The 27,361-nt window shown below is 40.9% G+C and overlaps 1 protein-coding gene across 6 annotated transcripts in view; it reads left to right on the top strand.

Annotated features, from left to right (window-relative positions):
- Nucleotides 1-27,361, top strand: part of Chd6 (chromodomain helicase DNA binding protein 6) — a 158,719-nt gene that overhangs the window by 42,354 nt on the left and 89,004 nt on the right. For 5 of the 6 annotated variants that reach the window (XM_029474373.1, XM_029474377.1, XM_029474375.1 and 2 more), the window contains 5 exons: nucleotides 2,903-3,133; nucleotides 5,470-5,525; nucleotides 12,060-12,577; nucleotides 24,300-24,447; nucleotides 26,988-27,137. In XM_029474373.1, coding sequence (XP_029330233.1) covers nucleotides 5,493-5,525; nucleotides 12,060-12,577; nucleotides 24,300-24,447; nucleotides 26,988-27,137 — 849 coding nt within the window. In that variant the 5' untranslated portion in view covers nucleotides 2,903-3,133; nucleotides 5,470-5,492. Of the gene's footprint in view, nucleotides 1-2,902; nucleotides 3,134-5,463; nucleotides 5,526-12,059; nucleotides 12,578-24,299; nucleotides 24,448-26,987; nucleotides 27,138-27,361 lie in introns of those variants that run through there. The other variant, XM_029474376.1, reaches the window with a different exon arrangement.

Here is a 27,361-nt window from a genome sequence, read left to right as displayed (position 1 = left end):
ATAAAATGAAATGTAGCTGAGGGGATAAGAATTGGCCTCTTGCCGTTTGCAAAGTAATATATACACTAAGCTTGAAATTAATGCTTTGTATAACAGAAGTGCCCCCATCCAGTAGTTCTCACCATTCATATTTATTACATGCCTAAGGGTTATAAATTTGTGCTAAAAAACTTAGTTTCTTCATTTTAAAATCTTGCAACTCCTATCAAAGTTCACTCCCTACCATGGTCCTTATACTTTGGTCCTTTATCATTCTCTCTGACCTGCTTCAAAACACCTTCCTCCTGGAGACTCTCTGTCACCGTTGTCAGGGGTGGACTCCCAAGGACTGGTCCTCAGGAGTGCTGCCACCTTATCTGACCGTAAGGGTTGTCAGCACTTACAGCTGACATAGAGTTTTTATTCACTGTGCAACAGGTGCCATAGGTTGTCATCCTCTTTAATTCTCCTGACCCCTCTGGGGCAGGTGTCCCCATTTGACAATCTGTGAAACCTCTGGAAGGGATCTTCCACAATCACTCCCGGACATTGGATTTGAACTCTGATTTTTGGCACTTCAAATTCTTGATATTTAATAACACCTATAATTTGCTTCACGTCCAGTGTGAGATAAGTAACTTTGTCCAATTTGTGTCTCAAGGGCAAATACGTGATATCTTAGTTCTTTTTTATTCTGGCTGACAGTTCAATGTACATCCTATTTCATCCAGGGAAATGAAATTAGCAGGAGCTTGAAGACTGCTGGTTACACATCATCCACAAATCAGGAAACAGCAGGTGAACACAGGCTAGTGCTCACTTTCTCTGTGTTCGGCAGTCCAGGGTCCCCTGCCCAAGGAATGGAGCCACCCACAGTTCAGATGGCTCTTCCTACATCAGTTAATGTAATAAGGTCACTCCTCACAGGCGAGCGCAGAGGCCCACTTCCCAGGTGATCTAAATTCTGCCAACAGTTGTCAACACTAATGATCACAGGTAGAATGGGAAACTGAGGTAGCTGAGGGGTCCTAAGTGCTGGGTCCTCATTGTGACCGAAATCCAGGTTCTTAAACTGTGGTGCTGTGTGACTGAATGAGTGTTCTGACATGTATAAGTTATGTTGTTTAATTAAGTGTTGAGATTCTGAAATTACTATTTGATTTGTTCTTCACTGAGTCACGATCTAATCACAACTTCTGAGTTCTGGTGACACAGCAGCAGAGGCCATAAAAACCTTTCTGTGTGCGGGATCACAAACCATTCCTGGTGCACAGCATTCAGCTTTACAGAAAGATGAGTTCTAGGGTTTCTGTGTGTTTGTTTTGTGTTTTGTCATCAGAAAGCCTTTTAAAAAGTAGGGGTAGTTTCAAAGAGGATGTTTATAGATTGTAAGGTGCTTAGGAACTGTACAGTGTTTTGAAGTGTCTATTCAGCACTTACTGATGTTATTAATTACTGCTATTTTGTGGGGTGGTAGCATGCAAGTTGGTGGCAACCTATAGGGCATCTAGAAATGAACTAACAGTAATGATTTTAAGCTTTCCCAGGGTTCTTTTCAGTGAACTGGAACAGTTAACCCTGAACAGTCAGGGTTCTTTAAAGTAGCAGAACCTATAGAATGAATCTTTCATTTATATTTGTTTATGGGATTTATATATATGTGTGTACAGAAGGTCTGAGAATCCAGTAGTTGCTCAGTTCATGAGGCTGGATTTCTCACAGGGTCTTCAGTATACACCGGACGGAGTCCTGGAAAAGTAGGTTCCCAGTTGTGTGTGAGAGAGCAAGCAAGCAGGCAGAAGGGAAGCTTCCTTTTTCCATGTTCAGCAGAAGGTGTGGCCCAGATTAAAGGTGGATCTTCCTACCTCAAAGAACCAGATCAGAAGTGAGTCTTCCTATTTCAAATTGTTTAAGAAAAAAATCTCCCACAGGTGTGCCCAGCCATTTGACTTTTAGTTAATTTTATTGTAGTCAAGTTGACAACCAAGAATAACCATCACACTTGCAGAGTCACATGATCTACACTGCCTTGAGTTTCAGAGTATAGGTGAGGGAAACACTTGTGCCTCTTCCCAGCCTTCCTAGCCTGTGGTACTATCTTCTCTGACCTGTGCTCATGACAGAAACCCAAGAACTTGTGCAATGGGAAGTGTCTTCCTTCATCCCACCCCCCTCATCCCATAGCCATCCTCTGCTGCTCAAGCACCTTCCTTCCTGGCTCATTTCTTTATGATGCGTTCCTTAAAGTGGAGCTGGTGAGTGAGCAAGGGCTGGGCAGTAGAGATCTAGTGCACCTTGTTTGAGTTTAGGTTTTAGGAACGCTTGAAAAGAAAGTGCCACTTGCCTGTCAGTGTGGAAAGTAGGGCCTGGTTTTGCACATTCCTAATAATGTTGGGAACTTACTTATTTGACCATGTTAGTTTGCAGCACCAAATGTAAAATACAGAATATTTTGTGGTTTTGTGTTGGTGATTTCTTTTCTTTTCTTTTTTTATCAGTGATCGTGTTTGGTTTGGTATCTGGTTTTTCTTGGACCAGTTATTTATATATTAAATGTAATTTATTGGTGCTGGTAGAACGTCTGTATATTTTTAATGATTTCATTTTATTGAGCAGAAATGTTGGTAAATGTCTAGATTGATAATAACTTTTTTATTAAATGAAATTAATTTTAAAAATTAACTTCAGAATTTGTGGTAGTTTATGAGATAAGGTGAGAATATAGAGTTTTCTGGATGCTCTAGAAATATGTGGTAGTTAGTGGTGGCTGAGAATTAAGATTTTTCTGAGTCTGATAGTTTGAAGTTGAAATTAAAGGGAAAAATATTAACATAATTTACCCAGAACTATAATGAAGCTTATAAAAGAATATTCTTTTTACGTCTTACTTGCTGTGATTGAGAGCTGTTTCTTTTTTCTCTAGGATTGATGGTTGTCTTGGGATGAATCTCTGCGAACCAGTCAGTGCTAACTCTGACTTACTCTTAGAAGCATTTGGCCTAGTGATGGGCCAGTGGTCTGCCTCTCTGCACTGCCTGCTTTCTAGCTTGTTACCTCACTTGCTGTGGAAAATAGCAGCACCCTGGTGGATAAGCCATTAGCAGATTTTCTTAAACTTTGTCCACTCGTGACTCCAGAAATGTATATAAAATAGGTGAATAAGTCAACTTTACTGATAGTAAATCATAAGGAATTTATTTTAGAACAGTTTGTATGATATACATATTTTACTTTTATAAAGATAGAAAGCAAATCTGCGTACCAGTAAAATGAATGAATGTATTCATGTATTTTTATATAAAGAATTAAATTCTGACTCAATGTATGAGATTGAAAGACATAGAGCATCTTAGGTATTTTTCAAAGGAGATTTTTTTTTTTTGTCTGTATGTCTGTTTCTGTGTATGCATGTGTGTGTGTGTGTGTGTGTACATGTGCCAGAGGACAAATTTCTATGCTAGTCCCTGCCTTCCATCTTGTTTGAGGCCACATTTCTTTTTGGTTGGTTGTTCTATGTATCTATGTCTATCCATGGTCTCTTTTTGTTTATTTGTTTGTATATGTGTATATTTGTATGAATGCATGTATGTACCTATGCGGTGTCTCTGGTTTTTGTTTGTTACTATGCTCCAGTACCCAGGCTGTCTGCTCATAAGCTTCTGAAGAGGATTCTCCTTTCCCTGCCTCTCATCCTGTCAGTTCATGCTACCACACCCAGCTTTCACAGGTCTGGGGATTCAGACTCAGATCATAGTGTTTGCACAGCAAGCCTTTCATCCATTAAGCCGTCACTCTAGTCCTTGACCAATATTTTGATTTTATAATGGTCATTGCTGAGAGTGCTGCTTCACATAAATGCATAGTACAACATGACAGAAATGTTTAGGGAATGTTTTCAGAAATAATTGGAAATTTTGCCCTTATCACAAGCCAAAATTTACTAAATCACCTTTTTTTGAAATTCAAGTCAAGAACTCAAGCAGTGATTTTTAAAATCAAATTTTAAAGTAAAACCAAAGATAAGCTAATTTGATATTTATATGCTGGGGAATAATAATAGGAAAATACTAAAAGTTTTAGTTTTCTATACTAAAGCCATTGTGTTTTGATAGAAGAAGAAAACTTGGTATAGTAGTGAAAGCTCTGTGACATCATAGCTGTGTTCATTAGCACCATAGTTCATTAGTCGTGTGCAATGGTGAGTACAGTGCAGAGAACAAATGTATGTTTCAAACCAAGGCTGCAGTGAAGTCCTGTGACACAGCAGGCAGATACTGCCAGGAAATCTTGCTTCATTATACATTTGATTCTAATTTTTGGTAGTTGCCATTCAGACACCTTTTACTGTTGCCAAATTATTTTTTGATCTCCACATTCATTTATGTAACCCTATATGTTGTCATCATGGCCAACAGCTTAAGAAATTGTACTTCAAAGAATACTTTTAATTTTAAAAAATAATTGTTGTTGTAAATTGACCAACTGTGTGTGTGTGTGTGAGCTATAAAGTGATGTTAGGATTTATGAATATAAATATAAGTAAGTCAAGCCAAGGAACATATATCCACATCTCAGATACTTCTCTCTCTTTTATTTTAAAGGTCTAGTAATGCTCGCACTTCATTCATACAGATTTGATTAATGCTGATGTGATTGTATGCCTCTGCTAACATGTTAGGAAATCTCTAACTCTAGCCTAGAGCCCGAAGCCGGGATTCTGTGGACCCCCCCCCGCCCCCCATTTTGTATGGGGGAATATCAGATCTGTAGGTAGTATTTGTAGTTAGTGATGCAAGCAGGCCCCAAACAGGGTTCTCTAGGCCCAGTTCTTTGCTGGCCCAGAAAACCAGTTGCTGGATTCTTGAGGTCCTCACAAGCCACACTGAGGAAACATTGTATCAGAAAGGTCATTGTGCTTCAGATGACGGGTTAAGACCTGAGTAGAATGAAATCAGTCCTTTAAACAAATCATGAACTATTGCACTGTAACTTACCAAGTAGTGTTTTTACCTGGCTTTAAAACATTTAGCAACGTAAGAAAACACCAGGAGGTAGAAGATGCTCCCCTACCAGTGTCAAGGAGGCAAAATTACTCTAAACCATTGAGCTATCTTCTTTTATTGCCTGCATTTCTATTATTTTAATCGATTTGCCTGTGGTAAACAATGTATTGTTGGGTTCCCCCCCCCCCAAGGATGAAGCTTACCTATTTGTACTCTTTCTCCTCGTTTCCGTGGATACAGCTATGCCATTTATTTTTATTTCTGGTTTTAGTTACCTGGCTTTGATATGCCAGCATCTTTTATAAATTACCTGATCTGTAAAGACAGTATCTCTCTTTGACTTCATCCCATCTGGAACATTAATTCGGGTCTGGTGAGAGTTACGTGTAGACTTAGAGGACTGAGCATAGTTTTACAATTAATCTGGAGGAAATCTAAATGTTTTGTGTGGGACTTATTATAATCTTTGCCTTTTTATGTTTTATAGAAATAAATACCTTCCCTTAATTGATGAAAATGAAAATACAGAAGAAAGAGAAGCAGGTAAGTGGTCCCATTTCTTTTAAGTGTTGTGTCTATTGCTAAAGAGGATAGGCTGTGGCTCACGTTTAACCTCTGACAGTTGCCTGTTGCTTCTGTTCTTTATTCTCCACAGAATAACAGAGCTCTGAGTGAGTAGTGCATGGAGTTTCCCTGCTGCTTCAGTCATGTCCATATAGGAACAGTGTAATTGAACTGAATCAGAGCATTAAAATTAGCCTGGTAGAAACGCTTCCTCTCAGAACAGCTCTTTATATTTTTCTGAGTTATGTGACCAATTCTCTGTAGTTTACATATTAATCATTTTTGGAAATTTAGATTGCTAAAAGTATTTTCCCCCTTTGTGTGTGTGTGTGTGTGTGTGTGTGTGTGTGTGTGTGTGTGTGTTCTGTTCGAGGATCTGAGATAGCTACTGGGCAGGTGCTCTTGCTTCACTGGCCAGGAGTACAAAATGGGTAGCCTGCAACATACATCCACCAAAAAAAGGATCGTTTACCTACATTGTAGAATATACCCCAAACCCTCAAAATTGTTGTTATTTATGATATGCAGACAGTCTTACAGTTCTTAAGGTAATTGTCATTTTATTTTTGAACATTCGGTAAGGTAATCTATTATGTAGTTTTAGTTATGGGGTTTAATTTAAACTTCATGGTAATAGCAGGGTGGGATTTTTGTTTTTTGAGAGGCGTCTGTTTGGGGTTTGTTTGTTGGTGTCTGTCGGCATTCGAGTTAATCTTGATAAAGAAGTGCAGGTTTGCTGTGTAGTCAGTGCATATCAGCCTCCTGAGTGCTGGGACTGTAGAGTTACCCTGCTGTACCTTGCTGCAGATTGGAAACTTTACTTGGAAATGACTGTTCGCTGTATAGGGGCTGGGTTGAATAAATGGAAGGACCTGATCCTGTTCTTTTGTCAGTATTTGGCATTGGGTCACATGGACTATTGACCTGTAAGAAATTGCAGAGCATGAACTGGAAATGAATATTGGAGCCAAAACACTTTGTAGTCATACAGTTTAGGGATGGATAGAAAGAAAGAAAGGGCTTCGGTTTTCATAGAATGAGATTGAAATTCCCACTGGGCCACTTAGGATCTCGGAGCAAGTTCAGCCTCATTTTACACCATGTAGAAAAAGATTAAATGCGGTAGTTAAATACTTAGCATTGGAGAAAGAAGCAAGGGGGAGGGGAAAATCTTAAAAAACATCCATTCTTCAAAAAAAAAAAAAACAAACAAAAAAACCTCATTCCGTCTAGTTTACTTTTCTACTTCTATGAAGATAAATCCATTCTGATCTTTAAATTGTTCAAAATTTTTATCAAGGAAAATTAAAATGAGATGATAGATTTTTTTACAAGTTAATAAAAATTTAGCCATAAATAATCATGCTTCTTATTAACCAGGAAGGGTATAGCAGGCGGCGTGCCAGTAATAAAGGCTTTAAACGTTGATTTTGTGTTGCCAAAGGAAATCTTGGAAAAAAAAACTGTGAAAAGGAATCTCTTAGAGTCTTCTTAACTATGTTAATGAAAATAACTAAACTGCCTCTAAGAAGTGGGTAGAGTTAAATGACTAAGATTACCAAACAGTAGTAGGCAGGCAAAAATTAGCTAGCAAAACAAGGTGTAAGTTGTAATTATTAGAGCCAGCTTTTTGGAGTTGAAAATAACTTAAGGGGACACAGCCTTATCTCACTGAGAACAGACCTATGCAGACCTACCTATCCGTTTGATACTAAGAAGTATAAAGTATGACAGACATGAAATTTGATATACAAATAGTAAGTACTTTAGTAATCTAGATCAATTAATCCAGTTTAAAAAATGTAATACTACCGGGCAGTGGTGGCGCACGCCTTTAATCCCAGCACTTGTGGATTTCTGAGTTCGAGGACAGCCAGGGCTACACAGAGAAACCCTGTCTCCAAAAAAAAAAAAAAAATGTAATACTAAAACTTGGAGCTATAATCAGGAGATAATATAGACTTGGTGACTTTGGGAGAACCTTGCTTCCATGAACAAATACTTAGCAGGCATAGCTGACATTTTCCTTCCTTGAGAAAACACAACGGTGATGGATCGGGAAGAGCAATTAGGAATTGCAGACCTTGAGACCCTTCAACCATGTTTTCTTCCTTGAATGAATGTGGACACGACTTATTCAGTAAACAAATACTGCTGAGTTTTCCACATTTCTGCAAGAAGTATTTAAGTTCTACTTCAGGCCAGACACTGCAGTGACTTAAATGTTCTTCTAAAGAAATGTATAGTCTGCTTACAGAAGGCGGTTAGGGTAGAGAATGGCACCTGACTCAGGAGAACAGGATTTTACAATGTGGGTGGCAGGGTAGTGGTCTGGTATTAAATAGAGACACAGGTAATAATCAGCCCCACCAAAGAACCTAAGGGTGTTTTAGAAGGAACAGGGCCTCTGGGGTCAGCCAAGTCGTGTCAGAGAACTCCACATGGAGGCATCGGCAAGCTCCAGAAGTAACTAGGAGTAAGGGGCAAAAGGGAGGCCTGGAGTGCAGGGCTCAGTTTTTGTGGTGGCAAAAGGTGAACTAGAATAAGTATAGTGGATTTAGCTTGCTGCCATGTTCCTAGCACAGTGTGTCCTCTCAGAGAGGAAGGCATTGACCACCAGAACGGATTGCTGGATCATAGCCCTTGGTTGAAGTAGTGAGAGAGGAAGACTAACCAGCTGATAGCGTGAGTGAGTGAGCAGTTGATGGTGAGACTTTGCAGCAGCATTACCTGTCAGAGCAGGGTTGGTGCCGCAGACCTTCAGTCAGTTTGCGTATCAGTCTAGCAGTTTAAAACATTGTCTTCGTGAGTCAAAAGGATTTCAAATGGACTTTCTCCAACTCCTTCCTCCGAGCAGCACATTCTTTCTTTGCATCTTAATATACTTTACAGGACACTCCCTACCCCACGCATGTACAGTACAATCATTCTATTGGTTTTGTATCTGAAATATGCACTTGAGCCCAGAGTAAAGGCCTGAATAGTAAAAGAAGGCTGACTCGTTGCCTGTGAGTTTCATGAATGGAGCAGGGCACTCGAGCCCCAGGGTGAAGACTTCTGGGCCTCTTGAGAGGGAGGTGAAATGTTGATGGATTCACTGACAAGAACGGACCAAGTTGGCCCTCTTCAGTTCCTGGTGTCTCCTGGTCCCTTGGCTTAGCTTCCGTGTCCTTGCTTCTCTTTGTTCCTTCTTGCTGCCCTGGACTGTTTTTCTTCCGTTTCTTCTTCACTCCAGTACCTCTGCTTCCACAATCCTCCATCCCGTTATGGGACATCAGTGTCCTAGGGAAAAGGTTATCAGCTTCCCCTTCGGTATGCATACATCCATACATTGTGTGTACAGTTTTCTTTTAACCTAGGCTTTTGCCGGTGATAATGGACTAAATGAACTTTTCTTAATTTGAGAACCATTGCCTTGGACTGTAATCTTTTCATTTGTTTTTAAACCTTTTTAATTAAGATGAATGTAGTTCATTTACCTATTTTTGAGGAGTATTATGGGTTAATGAGCTTAAATCAAAGGAACACCACTTGGTTTATGTTCTTTTAACAGCCCCTTTCTGTTTCTGTTTGTACCTTGTTCCTAGGCTTTTGCCCCTATTTAAGTTGGTAATATGAAGCAAATTATTGTTGGCCCCTTGTGGTCTACTATCCCTAGAGTTGTTCCTGTTAGAGCCATTTCAGAGTGGAGACACTGACATAGGATTTTTGTTCTCAGGCTTTTTGTCTCTCCTGTCTCAGAAGTACATAAAAGAAATGTTTTTGTGTCAATTTTTTTTTCCTGCTCAGGAATCTTTTCCAAGTTCCCAACATAAAAAATACTTCCATAAGCCGAGCATGGTGGCACACACCTTTAATCCCAGCACTCGGGAGGCAGAGGCAGGCAGATTTCTGAGTTCGAGGCCAGCCTGATCTACAAAGTGAGTTCCAGGACAGCCAGGGCTATACAGAGGAAACCTGTCTCAAAAAACTAAAACAAAAAATGCTTCCATGTCTTAACAACCCCAACATTTAAATTAAAAATTGTTTTTACTAATACTTGCCACTTCCCCTCTCAATATCAAATAATTGCCTCTTCCCCCTTCGGACAGCGCCAGCTCTGTCACTTGAGGGGCTTAGCTTTGGCAAATTGTTTTCTCTCTCATCTGTAAAATTGGGGTGTGTAGGGGTGGGTTGGGGGGGGTTGTTCCTGGATAATTATCTATGATTCCTGGTAGTGAAACTTTGCGGTAAGTGTGTAAGTAGTAAAGACTGCCTGACCTTTCCCAAAGCAGTGCATATACTCATGTTTAATATGTTTAATCAAGTCTCACCTGGCTGGGCTGCTGACCTAATAACCTCTTATGGCTCCCTGGGAAGTCATGAAAATACACATCAGTGTTTGTCAGATTTCACATCCACAGTCCTCCACTTACTAGCTGTATGGTCAGGGCACAATTCCTTACAATCTCCACTTCCACTTCTCCCTCTATAGACTGGGCACCTTCACACTGACCTTGTTAGATGGTTGTAGAGGTTAGAGGTGAAATTTAGTCTTTTAGGCCTTGAAAGCCTCTTTAATAAGCAAATTACTTCTCAATTTCTTCCCACTTAAAAATCTATTTTATTTTCACACACATTGATTTTTGATCAGAGTCTTCTCCGTTATCCTCTCTATCCCTTCCCCATCCCATCAGATCTTCTTCTAAAGTCCTCCTCCTGTGTTCAACTATGGTTTATTTTCTTCTTTTAAGTTAGGATTGCCCGAATGAGTGCAGACAGGAATCTATTTACTTGAACAAAGGCAACGCACTAGTGACTGTACCACTATAAGACTCCCCTTCCCTCCAGCAATCAGAACTGTTTTCCTGCAGCTCCTGGGGTGGAGGTAGGGCTTATTCAGGCAGGTAGCTACCACTGCTGTGAATTCATGGGTGCAGCAACTGTGTCATGTCCAGAAGATTGTGGTTTTGTATTATTCTTCTTAATCCTTTAATTCTTAAATTGTTCCTACTCCCTTTTCTGAGCTCTTTCCCAAGCCCCACAGGAGGTGATATAGATGTTCTGTTGGGGTTGAATACTTAACAATCCTAGTTTACCCGTTGTTGCACACTAAGAAAACTTGATCTCTAAGGTCCAGGTGTCTAGGGCATGGACTTCATTAATACTCCAGGACGAGCACATAGCATAATTCCTTCCTTTCTGAAAGCACTGAGTCTTGTAAGAACAGCTGTTGCCCACAGGGTTTAGGTTAGTTTATTAGCAGAACGTCACTTACTGTAAAGATCCAAAAGAAAAACCTTTCCTTTCTTTGGTGTTTTCCCCCAGTAATCTCAAGTGCTATGCTGTGAGCCTCAGACTGAGAAAGGGCACCAGAAAAAGCAGACAGGGTGACATGAGGCTGAATTTACAATGTTTTTTTCCCAGCGTGGGCCAGGAAATGTGGGTACAGCTTGGGGAACCAGCACACTGGAGGGAAGCAACACCACCTGGGCAAGTATTTGTGGTTTATAACTTGCCAGGCCTTTTAATAGGAGAGCAAGTACTCAGGAATGGTGCTGCTTCTAAACTGTCACCAGAATGCAATTTTACCATCTTCCTGGAAAGCTGGCTCTCCTGGGCTCCCCTAGGCCATTCTTTGTTCTAGATTAAGGAATGAGTGCTGTCCCTGGAGCTAGCACCCACATTATTATCCAACCATTGCCAACTTATCTTGCTTATGAAATGGCAGGTACTTTTTGGCTTACCAGACTGAAAGTATGAGATGAAACTTCTACCTCTAAAGAATTGTTTCCTTAGAATTGTTCACTGAGAGACTGCTTATATTTGATTGTACTCAGAAATGGCTTTGAAGTTCCCTTTTTGGTTCTACCTCAGCTCCTATGACACGCTTCTGGCATCTGTCACAGGAAAGTTTCCTTCTATTTGGGTAGTCTGATTTTTGCAAGTGGCCAGAGGTATTTGGGACTGAGTCAAGTAGCATTCAATAGCACGCTGAACAGGCCTAGTTTTACTTATTGTCAAAAGCAAACTACCACCACTGACAAGTCTGAGTTCAGTGCCCAGGATCCGTATTCCCACAAGTTGTGCTCTGACCTGATTTTTATATACTAATTATGTACTAAAATAAGAATTTGTGTGGTGATCTGTTTGTGTAGGTGTGCATGCCATGGTGAGTGTGCAGAGGTTTCAGGGCAATTGGTTTTCACCTTTTACAAAGTCTTTTCACCTTTACAAGTGTTCTGGGGATTGAACATGGATCCTAAATTGAACAGGAACATCTTTGCCTGTAAGCCATCTTACCGGCTCATGTGCTAACTTGTGACATATTATCAGCACCATGCTCCTGCTGCATAAGGCCACAGATGGCTGTGTCCTGCTTGCTACTGTATCCCAAGACCTACTAGAACTAACACTTAGTAGCAACTCAAGATACTCACTTCTTACTGACTAAATCTATGTCTTCAAACCTAATAGCACACTTTGTGTAGAGCAGTGAGAGAGAGAGTAATGTGCTTGCTTTCTCTTTCACAGTTGTCCAAGTTAAGAGCTTTGAATCACTCCCCAATGTCGGATGCCTCTGTTAACTTTGACTACAAATCTCCGTCACCATTCGATTGCAGTCCTGATCAGGGAGAAAACATTGAAGAAGCTGCCAATCATTGTCTGCCCCATAAGAACCTCTATACTACTGAAGAGGAAGCTGACACCCTTTTTTCTAGGAAATTGACATCCCATAATGGGATGGAGGATAGTGGAGGCAGAGGTACTGGAGTAAAGAAGAAACGGAAGAAAAAGGAGCCAGGGGAGCAAGAGGGGACAAAGGGAAGCAAGGACAGAGAGCCTAAGCCAAAGAGGAAACGAGAACCTAAAGAGCCAAAAGAACCCAGAAGGGCCAAGGAGCCGAAGAGAGCCAAGGAGCCCAAGGAGACAAAGCAGAAAGATGGTGTCAAGAAGCCCCGGAAGCACCGGGAGGCCTCCAGTACCAAGGAAGGTAAAGAGAAGAGGAGCTGCACTGATTATGGATCCAGGACAAAGTCCAAGAAGGCCAGGTGTGTGCTTTCCTCCTTGTCCTTGCCTTCATGGGGCTGTTTGCCTTTGCCGTTAGCCCAACCCCTAGCCTGATTTGACTATACCTCTGCTGGCCCAAGCTGTATACCTTATTTACATAACTTCTGGCATTAATGGCAGGTGGTATTATCTAATTTCTAATTATTTTCTAATTCTGATTTCCAAAATCACACTTCAAAAACACTTTGCTTTTAGGAAATTCCAAGACTTGCTAACCTTCTTCAGATTCCGTTGGTCCTTTTTAGTGTGTGTTCCTAATATTTAGCATTCTTCATATGGTGTGTTTGTGTTCTTTGTGTCCTGTTAGCAGTCACCCAAAAATGAACCCTGTTTTACTTCCTGGCCATGTAATTTCTTTGTATTCAGTTTGTATCTAAAAGAATTTAAGCCAGGCAGTAGTGACACATGCCTTTAGTCCCAGCACTTGGGAACTGATCTGTTGAGTTTGAAGTCAGCCTGGTTACAGAGTGAGTCACATGACAGTCATGGCTGCACATAGAAACCCTGTCTCCAAAAAACAAATGAGATAAACTACAGCAACAACAGAGTTTAAATGTTAACTTGTCTAAAGTATATTGCATAGGGCATCCTGGATCAGAAAGCAAGGACACGTAGACAGCAGTGACACAGAAGCAGAGGACGCACAGCTCCAGGAGTCAGTGGTATGGTAGTCTCACAGGGCCATGAGCAGACAGAACTCTACACACAAGAGAACCGACTTTCCTCCCAGGTTCTACACTGTATTGCAAGGCCATTTCTGATCTAATTTTCTAGTTCAGTGTCTGGCACAGTCCATAACTCTTCCATAGCTGCTGAAGCAGTGCTGAATAAATGAGGCCAGAGAAGAACATAATGACTTGTGTAGGTCAGAGGCCTAGGCATAGACTCACCATATAGTGCATACCAGGCGAGAACATGCAGCAGCCGCACTCCTCACACAGGAATTAATATCTGCTGTTTGTATGCAGTTATTTCTGCATAGCTTTGTATTTAGACTTTCTGAAAAAAGTTAACAAAAGAATGTATATGCCTTAACTCAAAGAACTCAAGTTTCTGAAGTGTAAATATAGAGGCAAGGTGTCTGTCTGTCTTTCCTGTCAGACCATGAAGTCTCAGGGGTTGATGTGAATGTTGAGAACACAGCATAATGAGGCTACCACTTATCTGTCTGTCTCGGGTCAGAGCACGGAGGTATGTTTTAGAAAGGATTTTAAGTGCAACTTCAAGTTTGCTTTGTGACCAGTTTCCTCTTCGGAAGGATAGTTTGTCAGGACCAGATGGGTAATTCTTAATCTAAGTTTAAATGTTCTTCATAATATTCACTCCCACCGCGATTTCATTTTTATCTATTCAAGAGATTTGAATGTGGAAGGTTCCTAGGGGTGTAGCTGGCAGAGTAGCTATAAAATACTGTCCACCTTAGAAGGGCAGGTAAAACCAGTATTCAGACTACTGAAAATCTTAGAGGCTTTAGTTATCATTTAACATTGGAAGGATACATAGTTAGGATGGTATAGTAATTTTTGCTTCTGCCTGTCATTTCCCTTGTTTGTTGTTTTGGGGAGCTTACTTTTTTTTAAGGTGAAGGAATGTTTGAAGAAGGAAAGTCAGATTAGCAGAGTTACTTATTTCAGTCTTACAGAAAACCGTAGTGACTTGGCGAGTGCTCGAGAATTGGGGTAACTTGGAAAACTGTCCTCTGACATGGAGGACTCAGAGTACTTCTCTGAATTCACCCATATTCTGGTGAGCTCTTATGTTGACATTTTTATGTCTCCTCCCTAAAGTTCATATTGACATTATGTAAGATATCAAACAAGTTAATAATATGCAAACATAAATTATAAATTCTATTTTAGGAAAATAAGGAGTTGTTTCACGAAACAAAATTGAATATCAACTGTTGTGTCAAAATCAAGATTCTGATTAATGAAGACCTTACAGCATTAAATGAAAGGAGTGTGGTTTTGATGTAATTAAACTGAATAAATGAGTGGGTTGGAGATGTTCTTGTCCTTTTGCAGACTGTTAACATGTAACATGGAGGACAGTGAAGTCTTGAGCTTTAGAAATCCAAGAGATGTCCCTCGGTAGGAGAATGGCAGGTAAATAAGGGTGGCCATCTCTTTAGAAATATGGACCCAGGCTTTGCCTGTTCTTTAGGGCTGTATGCCATTAACTTGTAATGATATTCTTCTGTGTAGCCCAGAGAGGGCTTTGAACTTTCCTTTTCCTTTTCCTTTCCCTTTTCCTTTTCCCTTTTCTTTTCTTTTCTTTTCTCTTCTATCTTTGTAAAATTATTTCAGTTCCCTTAATTAATGATTCCAGTCAACCAGTTCTTAGTTATGACAACAGATTGAAATTTTTTTCTTTAGCTGAGTAGTGGTGGTACATGCCTTTAATTCCAGCCCTCAGGAGGAGAGGTGGGTGAATTTCTGTGAGTTTGAAGCTAGCCTGCTCTACAGAGTGAGTTCCAGGACAGCCAGAGCTACACAGAGAAACCCTGTCTCAAAAAACAAACAAACAAAAGTTAATAATTATGGTGTGTGTGTGTGTGATTTACTTTTGGAAATTGGCTCAAGTACTTATTTTTATTTGAGCAGTTATTGATTTTAACCCTGGGTAATACTTGATGGTTATAAATGATTCACTGGTTGCCTGGATTACTGCAGGAGCCTGGCCACTGATTTATAGACTTTCAGCCTCTTCTCCTTCAGTCCTTCTTACTACTGCAGCCCAGCCACTCTTTGTGGAGCATTGCTCTCGCCTCATTTATGCTGACAGTCAGTAATGTTAGTGTTAAATCAAACCCTTTTTCCTGTCTTGATTCTAAATCAGCTGAGGAATAGCCAACAAAGATGGAGATGCAGCAATCGGCTTTATTATTGATTAAACTGAGTCAAAGAACTCACATTGCTTTGTGGTTATAATCAGGGGTCAGGTAGGTCTCCAGGTAAAAAAGTGTGTTTCCAGTATTGTACCCTTTTGAAAAGTAAAGCATGTTTTCTCATGAAAATATAAAAACAAGAAAAGAGGATTTCCTTTTCAATTTGTTTATATTTGCACAGAAACTTCTGGTTGTTACAGTTGCCTTCAGAGCAAACTTGTATTCTTTTTTTTTTTTTTTTTTCCTTATTCGAAAATTTGGAGGTCTGACCCTTCCCATCTTTAATTCTGGAAACAATCTGCCAGCCAGCTAGATTGTTTTCATTAACCCTTTAGAGTACCTGTTTTTCTTGTAGATTGCTCTTGCTGTATCAGCCATAATGTCCCTTTCCCCCAAATATCCTGACTTGTTTCCAATCTTCAAGTCTGAATGCAAAACCCAGCTTTTCCCAGGAGCTTCCCCAAAATGAATGTGCTTGTGTGTCCCCTTCTGAACTTCTGTGGCACTTGGAGCCTCCATTATAAATTACAGGCTTTAGATCCCAGAAGACTGAATGGGATCTAGTTCAATCCTCTCATACTGCATTCTTGGAACTGGAGCCCCACAAAGAAGTGGTTTGTCTGAACTCTTTCCCAGTATACATTGTAAACTCAGGCCTCCCCAATTTTTTGTCTTGCATATTGACTCTGTAGCAGGCCCTCTCAGTGGCTAACTTTGGTTTTGATATATGTATGGTTTGCTTGTCTCCTCAGTAAAAGTTAAAAGCCTGAGATCAGGACCACCAAACCTTTATGTCCTTTATTCCCCTGGGGCTGATCACCAAGAAATTTGTAAGGCACAGCACAGTATTCTACATACTGAATTTAATTACATTCAAGAACACTTCTCCATCAAAATAAGATTTATATAGGATACCTATGAACTCATTAATATTTGGTGGTGTTTCTGCTTTATAATTAAAGATAGTTCTGAAATAAAGAGATAGGTCAGAGGTTAAAAGCCCACACTCTATACTTTCAGGGGATGCTAGTTCCGTTCCTAGCATCCATCCATGTCAGGCAGTTCACAGCTGCTTGTAACTCAGGCTCCAGGGCATGTGGAGCCTCTTCTTTCATCCTTGGGCACTTGTGCTCAAATGCACAGACCATACACATAATTTAAAAAATAAAAATATGTAAGAAATAATAATAAAAGATAAGTGAGTTGTCCAGGACAACAGACTGATGCGCCTCATTCTCAGATCTTCAGGTTTCCATGACTAAGGTCAAAAAGGAAAGTAGAAGATCCCTTATCAAAAAAATTTGTAGGAACTAGCCCCTTTTCCACAGACTCTCACCTTGCATACTCAATGGTCTTCTCTGACGGAATAAAATGATTCCAACTCTTTTTTTTTTTAATGATTTCATTTGCTTTGAGAGGCAGAAAGCAACAATTGAATGTGTCCTGGAGCTAAATAGTGATTGTAGTATCTAGTAACCTTTTTAAAGGTTGATATTAATAGTGATTAATATTTAGAGCTTTCAGGGAAAGCCTTCTTTAAACAATATTTTCCTCCTTTCTCCAGATTGTTTTGAGTGTTTTGTTGACCCGCTTAAGGATATAAAGCTTAAGCAAGACAAATCCCTCCAAGAAGTTGTTTGCTTTGTCATTGACTCTGAACTTAAAATTTCATTTACTATAACTTGCTTTTATTATTATTATTATTATTATTATTATTATTATTATTGTACTTTTATTCCAAGGAGGATTAGGATTACTTTTGTAAGGAAATATAACAGGTATGTGTGTACAATTTTACACACAGTGCTATACATATGTAAACACACATGGAAAAAGCTGTTGGAATCTGTGGAATCATGAAATTGATGAGAGATCTCCAGTTCTTTCGGGGAAGCCAGATTTTAGCAATTGAGAAAGGCTTCTTTAGAGAACAGTTCATGGTATAATAGGTGCTGCTGGTCTTACTGGCAGCTTTTGCATCTCACATTTATCTTCATGTACCTGTGAACTTTCTTTTTCCTAAGAGACTTTCTCTTGAAGATGTCTGCTTCCTTCTGTAAAGCACAGCTTGTGCAGCGTTCTAGTTTTCTGGCATTCCTACTCAATACAAAGGAAGTGAGTACCTGAAGACTTTGTTTGTAGTTCTTTAGATTGTCTGCTCCTGAACAAGAGACCAGGCTTTAAGACTCAGTGTCTTAGTTGGGGTTTTACTGCTGTGAACGGACACCATGACCAAGGCAACTCTTATAAGGACAACATTTAACTGGGGCTGGCTTACAGGTTCAGAGGTTCAGTCCATTATCATCAACGTGGGAGCATGGCAGCATCCAGGCAGGCATGGTGTAGGAGGAGCTGAGAGTTCTACATCTTCATCTGAAGGCTGCTAGTGGCAGCTAGAACTAAGGTATTAAGGTATGAAACCCACGCCCATAGTGACACACCTACTTCAACAAGGCCACACTACTTAATAGTGCCACTTCCTGGTCCCCATAGGCTTGTTCAAATACATGAGTCTATGGGGACCATACCTAAACATTCTATAATGCAAAATACATTTTAGTCCAACTTAGTCCCCCATAGTCTATAGCAATCTCAACAAAGTTAAAAGTCCAAAATTCAAAGTCTCTTCTGAGATTTCATCCAATCACTTAACTGTAATCCCCAAGGCAAGACAGGAAATCATCTAGGCACACTCCAAACTCCATGTCTGATGTCAAAGCAGTTATCAGATCTCCACTCCTTTTTCATCTTTGTTGACTGCAACAAACTGCTTTCTCCTGGGCTGGTTCTACTCCCTGTTAGCAGCTTTCCTCAGCAGATAGCCCATGGCTCTGGCATCTCAAACATCTTGGGGTCTCCAATGCAACTTGAATGTTACATCTTCTTGTTTCAGTGTCTGGGATCCACACATGATCTTCTTGGCTCCTCCAAAGAGCTGGTGCCATTTTTACAGCTCTGCCCTCTGTAGCACTCTAAGCTCAGGTTGATCCACTCCACTGCTGCTGCTGTTCTTGGTGATCATCCCATGGTACTGGCATCTCCAATACACTGGGGTCCACTGCAACTAGGTTTCATCAATAGCCTCTTATACGCTCTCTTTGTGGTGCCAAGCCTCGACTCCTTTGCATGGTTCCTTCAGTCCTGGGCCACCAGCTGCAACAGGGGCTGCACCTTCACCAATGGCCTTCCATGGCCTCTCACAGTGCCAAGCCTCAGCTGCTCTTCATGACCCCTTCACGTCTTCAAAACCAGTATCACCTGGGTGACTCTTACACATTACCAAGTACAGCTGCAGCATGAGGTGCAACCTTGGCTATCTCTGGAACACAGCTTCTTTGTGATCTCAGAAAACACTTCCCAGAAGATTTCACCGCAGTGATGTTGGCCTTTTCTTAATCACCACTAACTTCTTAGCTCCAGCTAACCAGCATTAATTGTCCCAGTAGTCCTTTCTATTTTTCACTCTAAAGCCAGAGCCACATGGCCGAAGCTGCCAAATTCTGCAGGAGGTGGAACATGGCCCCTTTGTTTTCCAACTCTTTCACTGCCTAAACTTGACTGTTCTGGATCTTGCTCTGTAGATTGACCTTGAACTCAGAGATCTTCATGCCTGTGTCCTGGAATTAAAGGTGTGTACCACCACACCTGGACTTAAGCTTTTCTTCATCTAGAACTTGCTGTGACCCAGGTTGGGCTTGAATTCAAATATCTGCTTTGTTTTATCTGCTGGGATTAAAAGTGTGTGCCACCATGCCTGGATCAAAATTTAGCCCCAAGGTCACTACTCCCTTAATCTGTTGTCTCCTAGAACACAGGATTCAGCTCCATTTCACTTCCTGGTGTCCCTTTAACACTCAAACCATATATTTTATATTTTTCCTTTCTCAGCTTGCTACTCTTGTTTAAAATGCTCTTCCTGAGACTTAACCAGAGAACAAAGTTTATGATGGGCATTTCTGAGACTTCCTTTGTCGATGCAATTAATCTAAGTCTCTTCACCTTAGCCTCAGGCAGACTCCTCAGACAAGGGCAAAAAGTAGCTACATTCTTCACCAAAATACCACAGAAACAGTCCTTATGCCACATGCTGAAATTCTTCTGCTCTGAAACCTCTTGGGCCAAGTCTGCACAATTCAAATCCCTCAATCATTTCAAATAACAAAGTCTTCCATAGTCTACCTAGGATGGTCCATTAAGGACCATTTAAAGCATTCCACTGCTTTCCAAATCCAAAGTTGCAAAATTCACATTCTTCCAAACAAAATCATGGTCAGGCCTATCACAGCAATACCCCAGTCCCAGTACCAACTTCTGTCTTAGTTAGGGTTTTACTGCTGTGAACAGACACCACGACCAAGGCAACTCTTATAAGGACAACATTTAATTGGGGCTGGCTTACAGGTTCAGAGGTTCAATCCATTATCATCAACGTGGGAGCATGGCAGCATCCAGGCAGGCATGGTGCAGAAGGAGCTGAGAGTTCTACATCTTCATCTGAAGGCTGCTAGTAGAATACTGGCTTCCAGGCAGCTAGGACTAGAGTATTAAGGTCACACCACTTAATAGTGCCACTTCCTGGCCCAAGCATATACAAACCATCACACCAAGTTGGAGGTTACTATTAGAAACTTGGATATGAATCTGTTGTTGGTTAAGGCAAGAGCCTAGCTTTGAAATTTTACATGTCAGAATGACTCATTTCTCTCTCTCTCTCTCTCTCTCTCTCTCTCTCTCTCTCTCTCTCTGTGTGTGTGTGTGTGTGTGTGTGTGTGTGTCCTTGAGTGTCCAAGTACACATACCTGTGCACACGTACGTGGAGACCAGAGTGGAATGACAAACGTCTTCCTTTATCATTCCCTGCCTTGTTGACTTGAGGTGGAGGTTCTCTCACTGAACTCTATCTGGCCTTTTAGGCCCCCTTTCTCTGTCCCCAAATGCTGGAGTTAAAAGTATGCACAGCCATGCCTGGCTTTCTCTGTGAGTTCTGGGGATTCAAACCCAGATCCTCATGCTTGCAAAGTGTGTGTTCTTACCTCCTGAGTGTCTCTCTAGTCTTTATCTTTGAAAAGCAAGAAATTAATCAGTATGCTGGCCCAAGTAGAGGATTGTCCACCTTTTTCTCCTGCTCTCAGATTTTGCTGTGTCTAGGGAAAACTGGGATAGCTTCTTAAGAAAAGGAATTCTCTGACCACATTCCAGAGATGATTTCTTAAGAGGAGCCCTAAGAAAATTGTAGTCCTAAAAGTGTAGCAGATTCTTTATCCTTTGAAAATTGTAGTCCCAAATGAAATTTCATCATGGTGGGCTGTGGGGATCAAGCATAAATTTATGTATTTAACATTAGCTAAGTATAAAAAGCTAAAAAAGAGGAGGTGTTGTGGTTGTTTTGCTTAGCCCCCATTCTCTGCTTCAGCCTTCCTCCCAATTTGTTTTGCTTTGTCGACCTAGAGCAGATTTGTGTAAGCTTAATAACACTTTAAAAGTTTTGCCTTCTCATCTGTGTTGGTTTCTTCTAGAAAGCGTGGAACCCCAGAACTTGTAACAATACAGACTTTGGAGATATCTTAAATACCACTGTACCAACTATCATGTGACTTATGAATAAGAAACTCTCAGAAAACAGTTTATGAAAATTTAAAGCATCAGCATCAGAATATAGGCATTATGGCTTATGCCTGTAACTCTAGGGCTTGGGAGGCTGAGGCAGGAGGATTACCAGGCTAGCCTGCGTTACATAGTAAAACATGGCACTTTTTAACAGTTCCCAAATTAAAAATTCAACAACAACAAAATACATTGAGTACAGAGAGGCCTAAGGGAGTTATATGAAGATCTGAATTTAGTGATTTTCTTATCAAGATTTCAGGAGCTATTGCTTAAACAGTCAAGCGTGACTGACTGGTGAAAGGTCTGAGTTGGGTTGTTGTCAGAAGCAGAATGTGGTGCATAGAACTGCCTTTGCTGTACAAGAGAAACCCTTCGGTAAACTAAGTTTTCTATTTTCAGTTGCTTTTCATTGTTAAAACACTGCATCTTCATCTTAGACGTTTGTGATTCTGTTCAGTTTTGATTATATTATTTCCAACTTATGCTGGTCTTTGTTTCAGTAGTGCAGATTTAACAGTTAAAGCCTCCAAGGCAGCACAGATCTGGCTCGATTTTGTCTACAGCAGATTGCATCTGTACCCAAAACAAGTGCCTTTTAACCAGTGTCCTTATTTTCTGTGCCAAATCTGTTCTCTATTTATAGATGGAATTAAATGTGGGTACTATGAAAGTTGAATGAAATGTGCAAATGAGCCTTTTCAGGGTAGTGTCTGTATTTTGGCAGCATACTTGTGGGAGTATCAAAGCCTGAGGGAATGCTGGGTTGAGACTCTTAGGAGCTGTTTCTACAGTGGAATAATGGTCCCGTGCTGGAGTCTGTAACTTCTGCTTGTCAATGGATGCTGTGACCAGGGTCAGGAGCTGTCCTTGGTTTAATGATTGTAGCTCATTCTTGCCCGCTAAGGCAACAGTTTTCACTGCACCATCACTGCCTGGACGGTTTTAATATTTTAAATGGGATGAGCAACTTCTTGAAATAATGTGCTTTGATAGATATACTCTTCAGTACCTCAAATGGTGGCACAGAGTAGTAAGATCTGTAATTGTGGTGCTGTGATGTTAGACATGTAATTGTGTGGCACTGTGATATAAGATCTGTAATTGTGTGACACTGTGATATAAGATCTGTAATTGTGTGGCACTGTGATATAAGACCTGTATCGTGTGGCACTGTGACACATCATGTACCTGCTCATCACCAGAGCAGCACTAACTCTAACATGTGCTTCTCAAAAACACCTGGGAGCCGAGGTGGGGTTAGGGGAGCAGTTTAAGAAATCCCGTCTATCCAGTACTTAGTATTGTGGTTGTGCCTATTTGGAGAGACATCTAATAAAAACTACAGGAAGTAAAGATTCCCAAAAATCTTAGTTCATGAAGCCATGTAGAACACAAGAGAGATAGGTTTAGACTTTGATATAGTTTGTATGTTGGTAGCTCCTTGTATATTATAAATGCATAGTGGGTGTGTTCTTACAGTAGATACATGTTTTATTATAGAATCAAGTTTTATTTTGTTGCTAAAATAGGTTATTTTCATACACACACACACACACACACACACAAACTTATATCTTCCTTTTTCCTTTCCTGTCCTACAAGTTAGTTTTTTCTAGGTAGAAGCTTAAAAAGGTAGGGTTATAGAAGTAAGATTGCTTTGCTCAGTCTCTAGTGCTGTTAAACAGGGAATGTTAGAACTTTGTATTATTCAGAACTCTTAGTTACAAGCAATGCAGACCCTATTTAAATTATCTTAAGTTTAAAACTGATAATTGGGGATATTCTGGCTTTCAGAATCAGAATCAAAGCTTTAATTGAGAGTTCCAAGGATTTTTGTCTCCAATTACTCTCTACACCCTGGTTAGACTCATGATTGCCACAACTTAATGATGTAGATAAAAAGACATTAACGTACCTACCCACTCCTCTCCAAAATTTTTTTTAAGATTTATTTTATTGTGTACATGGGAGTTGGGGTATGGGTGCAGGTGCCCACTGTCCCAAATTATTTCTTTTTCAAGGAAAAACTCCCAAGTTATCCTAGCTGTCATCTCCAGACCAGTCAGTTAAGAAAGGAATAGAATATCATAGCCCAGCTTTAGCTGTGTTTCTTTGTAATGTTTTTCAGAATTCTATATATGCCTTTATTCAAGTAAACTTTCCAAGATTCCCCCAACTACAAAAAAAATCTTTTAAACATTTATTAATAAGAGCATTTTGTCAGTACTTGTCTGTGAACCACGTGTATACAGCGCCTTTAGAGGCCAGCAGAGGGTGTCAGCTCCCCCGGAACTGGAGTTACAGATAGTTTTGAGGCTCCACTTGGGTGCTGGAAACCAAGCCTGGCTCCTCAATAAGAGCCCTTAGTGCTCTTAACTGCTGAGCCATCTCTCCAGCCTCTGCAAATAATCCATCCATTAATGTAGCTATCTTATCCGTTCCTTAAAATTCTTAAGACTTAAATATTAATTGAGTGCTTGCTGTGTGTGTAAAGGATAAGATTAATCAGGAATACGGAGACTAATCAGATTATCTGGGAAGGACAAGAGAGATACATGACTTCTAAGTTTGGTATCATACTTAAAAACACTGGCTTTGGTGAAATAGCAGAGTTTCAGTACCTAAAGTATTTCCAAGGTGTTTGTCAAATGTAAAGAATTTATCATACAGGCAGGTCAGGGTCTTGGTGGGTTTTTGCAGCATATACTGCCCACCTCCAGTGAATCTTGTATATACTGCCCTGGGCTGTGGCTATAGGGGACGTCGCCATGCTCACAAAGGCAAGGGCAGTGTTTGTCTTGAGTTCCTAGTACTCACTCTGGGCCTTTTATATAAAACATGCTCAGAAGAAGAGGGTGGCAGATTACAGAGCCCGCTCTTGCCATGTACCTTAGAGGTGCTATAATTTGGTGATGCTTAATGTCAGCAAAGTAATCAAACTCCCTAGTTATGACTTTGCCTTAAATTCAAAGTGAGATTTTAGAGAAATTCCTATTGTTTTCCCGATAACATTAATCCTGGCCATGGCAGTCATTGTGGGGAATGAACAAAGTGAATTCTGCCTCAGTCCATGCAGGTGTTTCTTTTCATGTTTCTCCACATTTCTGGCACAAGTCCACATTGGTCCTGGGATTCCAGGGTATGATTTCAGAGCCTAAACAATGAGTTTTCAAAACTGCCCAAAAGTTTTAATTCTGAATGTCTTGTAGCAGGGAGCAAGGACCAACCCCAGTGGAGAGAAAGAAGAAAGGAAAAAGGAAAAACGAAACCACCGTGGAGAGTTTAGAGCTGGACCAGAGTCTTCCAAACCCATCTCTGCAGAGTCCTGAGGAGCCCAGTGAGTCTGCAGACAGCCAGGTACAGCTGTGGCTGGGGACCTGCTGGAGGTTATAGACTTGTCTAGTCTCGACATTCATCAAGTACTGCTCTGTCTGCTTACTGACTGAGCACACAGACCATACACAGGCCTTTTCCAGGTCTGATAATACATTGATAAGCTCCCAGAACTTAGTGTATTTGCTGTCTCTTAAAGTAGGGCATTTCGTATAGTCTTCAGAGGCGGTTGATGTGAAAAAAGAAGTTGTTATTCAGGCTATAGTGTAAGGTTCAGAGACCGGTTTTACCATGGAGTGCTCTAAGTGCCAGGCCAGGGTATACAAGACATCCTCATACAAACATTTTATATATACATACATACATATATATGGACACGTGTGTGTGTGTGTGTGTGTGTGTGTGTATGTATGTATGTATACATACACATTCTTACATACACACACACAGACCAGAACCAGGGAAGTTTCCAAACAGAAACAGAAAGTGGCAATCTAACTTAGTTCCTAACAATAAGTGATTTTTTTTTTTCCTAAGTTGAGGTATCTTCTCTAGGACATTTGAAAGTGCTATTTCCCCTGATATCCACAGCAGGTATCTGAACTGGGGCACCATTCAGAATAAGACCACGCTGGTAGGTCCCCTTGAGTTTCTCAGTGATGTTTGCTCTAGGCAGGCATTGGCTTAATAACATCAGTCTTCATACATCAGCATTTATCTACTGTCAGAGCAAAAGTCACCACATAGACTGTAAGCTAGAATTGGTGGCTGTTAGGTGACTGTGCTGGCAGGAAAGTGGGTATATTGAGCTGACAGCATTTGGCAGAGTTAATGGTTCGTAGAATGATGATTTCTAAGTGGAAATGAGAAAAAGTTTTTTGGTTTGTTTGTTTTTTAAGAATCCCTCAAATGGGACTGGAGAGATGGCTCAACAGTTCAGAGCACTGGCTGTTCTTCCAGAGGTCCTGAGTTTCCAACAGCCACATGGTGGCTCACTCCCGTTTATGTGAACTGGTGCCCTCTTCTAGGTGCAGGTGCACATGCAGATAGAACACTCATATACATAAGACAACTAAATCTTAAAAAAGAAGACAAACCCTTCAAATGACGTTAGACATTGCAGAGGTGAGCTGGTAAGGAAGTAATGGCAACGCGCAGATGCTACCGAGTATTTTAGAAGAAAAAGCAGCTGAGGTTTTGTTTACCTTGTTTGGCCTGTAGTATTAAAGTTTGAGTCTGTGAGCCTGCTACCTGTGACTACTTTCCTGCTGCTTGGAACCAGTGCTAGGTGGAGACAGGGCCTTTGCAGTTTTTGTTTGAGGACATCACTATATTACTCTGCCTGAGAGTTGTAAGCTGTCTAGTTAGAAGCCTCCTCACCCAGTGACTTATGATTTTGTCATAGTTAAGGTCTCTGCTTTATAGGTGTAGGAGATTCTCAGTCTAAGTCCCAGTAAAATTTGTTTTGATTAATTTTCCACACTACAGCCAGGCAGCACGCCATTAATCCCAGCACTCGGGAGGCAGATGCAGGTGGATTTCTGAGTTCGAGGCCAGTCTGGTCTACAGAGTGAGTTCCAGGACAGCCAGGGCTGCACAGAGAAACCCTGTCTCAAAAACAAAACAAGATAATAATAATAATAATAATAATTTTTTCACACTACATTTTTAGGAATTGATGGTTATATGAATTGGAAAAAAGTCAAAACTAGCACCATATAAAAAAATCTAAGTGGACCTCAAAGACAGAATTGAGAGGTCCCAACCTCCATCCTTGTTGCTTGTGACTGGAAGCCTTAGAAGGAATTAAAAACCTCACTGTGGGACTGTAATGGCCTAGGGTTACTGAGGAAGGACCAAGGAGTTTCAGCCCCAAATAATCTCAGACAGGAGGACAGCAGATGTTGGCTATCTCCCCTCTTCCCAACCTGACTCCATAAAGCTGGAATTTATTACCCTAATAGGTATCAGGCCTCACTCCTTATTCAAGCGCATAAGGTCTCTCCCACAAACAACCCTGAATTCTATAGCCCCTGGGTATGTAGATGAAGCATCTTCCAATACCCCTGTCCTGGCCGATGATACCAGGCTACATAAACCTTGCCCCAGAGACCCTGGGCACCTCCCCAGGGTCATAAATACCCCCTTTTTACCCCCTAATTATTGAGCCAGCTTTCCGAAGCCATTCCCAGTTGTGTTCACTGCCCACGCACTTATCACTGACTGATAATCCTGCACTGCAGTACCTGTGCCTGAATAAGCTTCCTTCCCTCCAGTCCAGCTTAGTGTTCAGTGGGCCTGGCTGCCTTGAGGGAGAAGGAGGCACAGGCCGACACATCATTACCACGATGATGAAAACTCCCTTGATTCTGCAGACAGTTCAGAGATTGATACCATTACTTTCTCCCATGCTATGTTAGTTTCGTTTTTAAAAGAGTAGAAGATTCCTTTGAGAAGTTACAAAAATCCGGCTTGGCCTGTCATCAAGTGTAGATGATGGTGTTTGTGTGAAAATGTTTGCTTTTGATTCACAGCAGTCCTGATGAGTGTGTTTTGTTCTGCAGAAACGGCGCTCAGGACGGCAAGTAAAGCGCAGAAAATACAATGAGGACCTGGACTTCAAAGTGGTGGATGATGATGGGGAAACAATTGCTGTTTTGGGAGCTGGCCGCACATCTGCACTCTCGGCTTCCACTCTGGCCTGGCAGGCTGAGGTACAGCCCTAGCATGCCCCCACCCACATGACAGAGTTGTTCTTTGGCCCTTCACTGTAGCTTAAGTTAGATCTCCTTAACTTCCACTGGTAACCTTTCAGTGGCTTCCTACTGCACTGGGAATAAAATTCAGACTCCTCCTCAACAGCACCCTCATGATCAAACTCTCTCTACTGCACCAGATATCAGTCTGCAGAAGAGAGTTTTACCTCTTACTGCTCTCC

The sequence above is a fragment of the Mus caroli genome, chromosome 2, assembly GCF_900094665.2.
Source record: "Mus caroli chromosome 2, CAROLI_EIJ_v1.1, whole genome shotgun sequence".
Taxonomy (NCBI): Eukaryota; Metazoa; Chordata; class Mammalia; order Rodentia; family Muridae; genus Mus; species Mus caroli.
The sequence above is the reverse complement of the archived record's forward strand: the minus strand, read 5'-3'. Positions and strand labels throughout refer to the sequence as shown.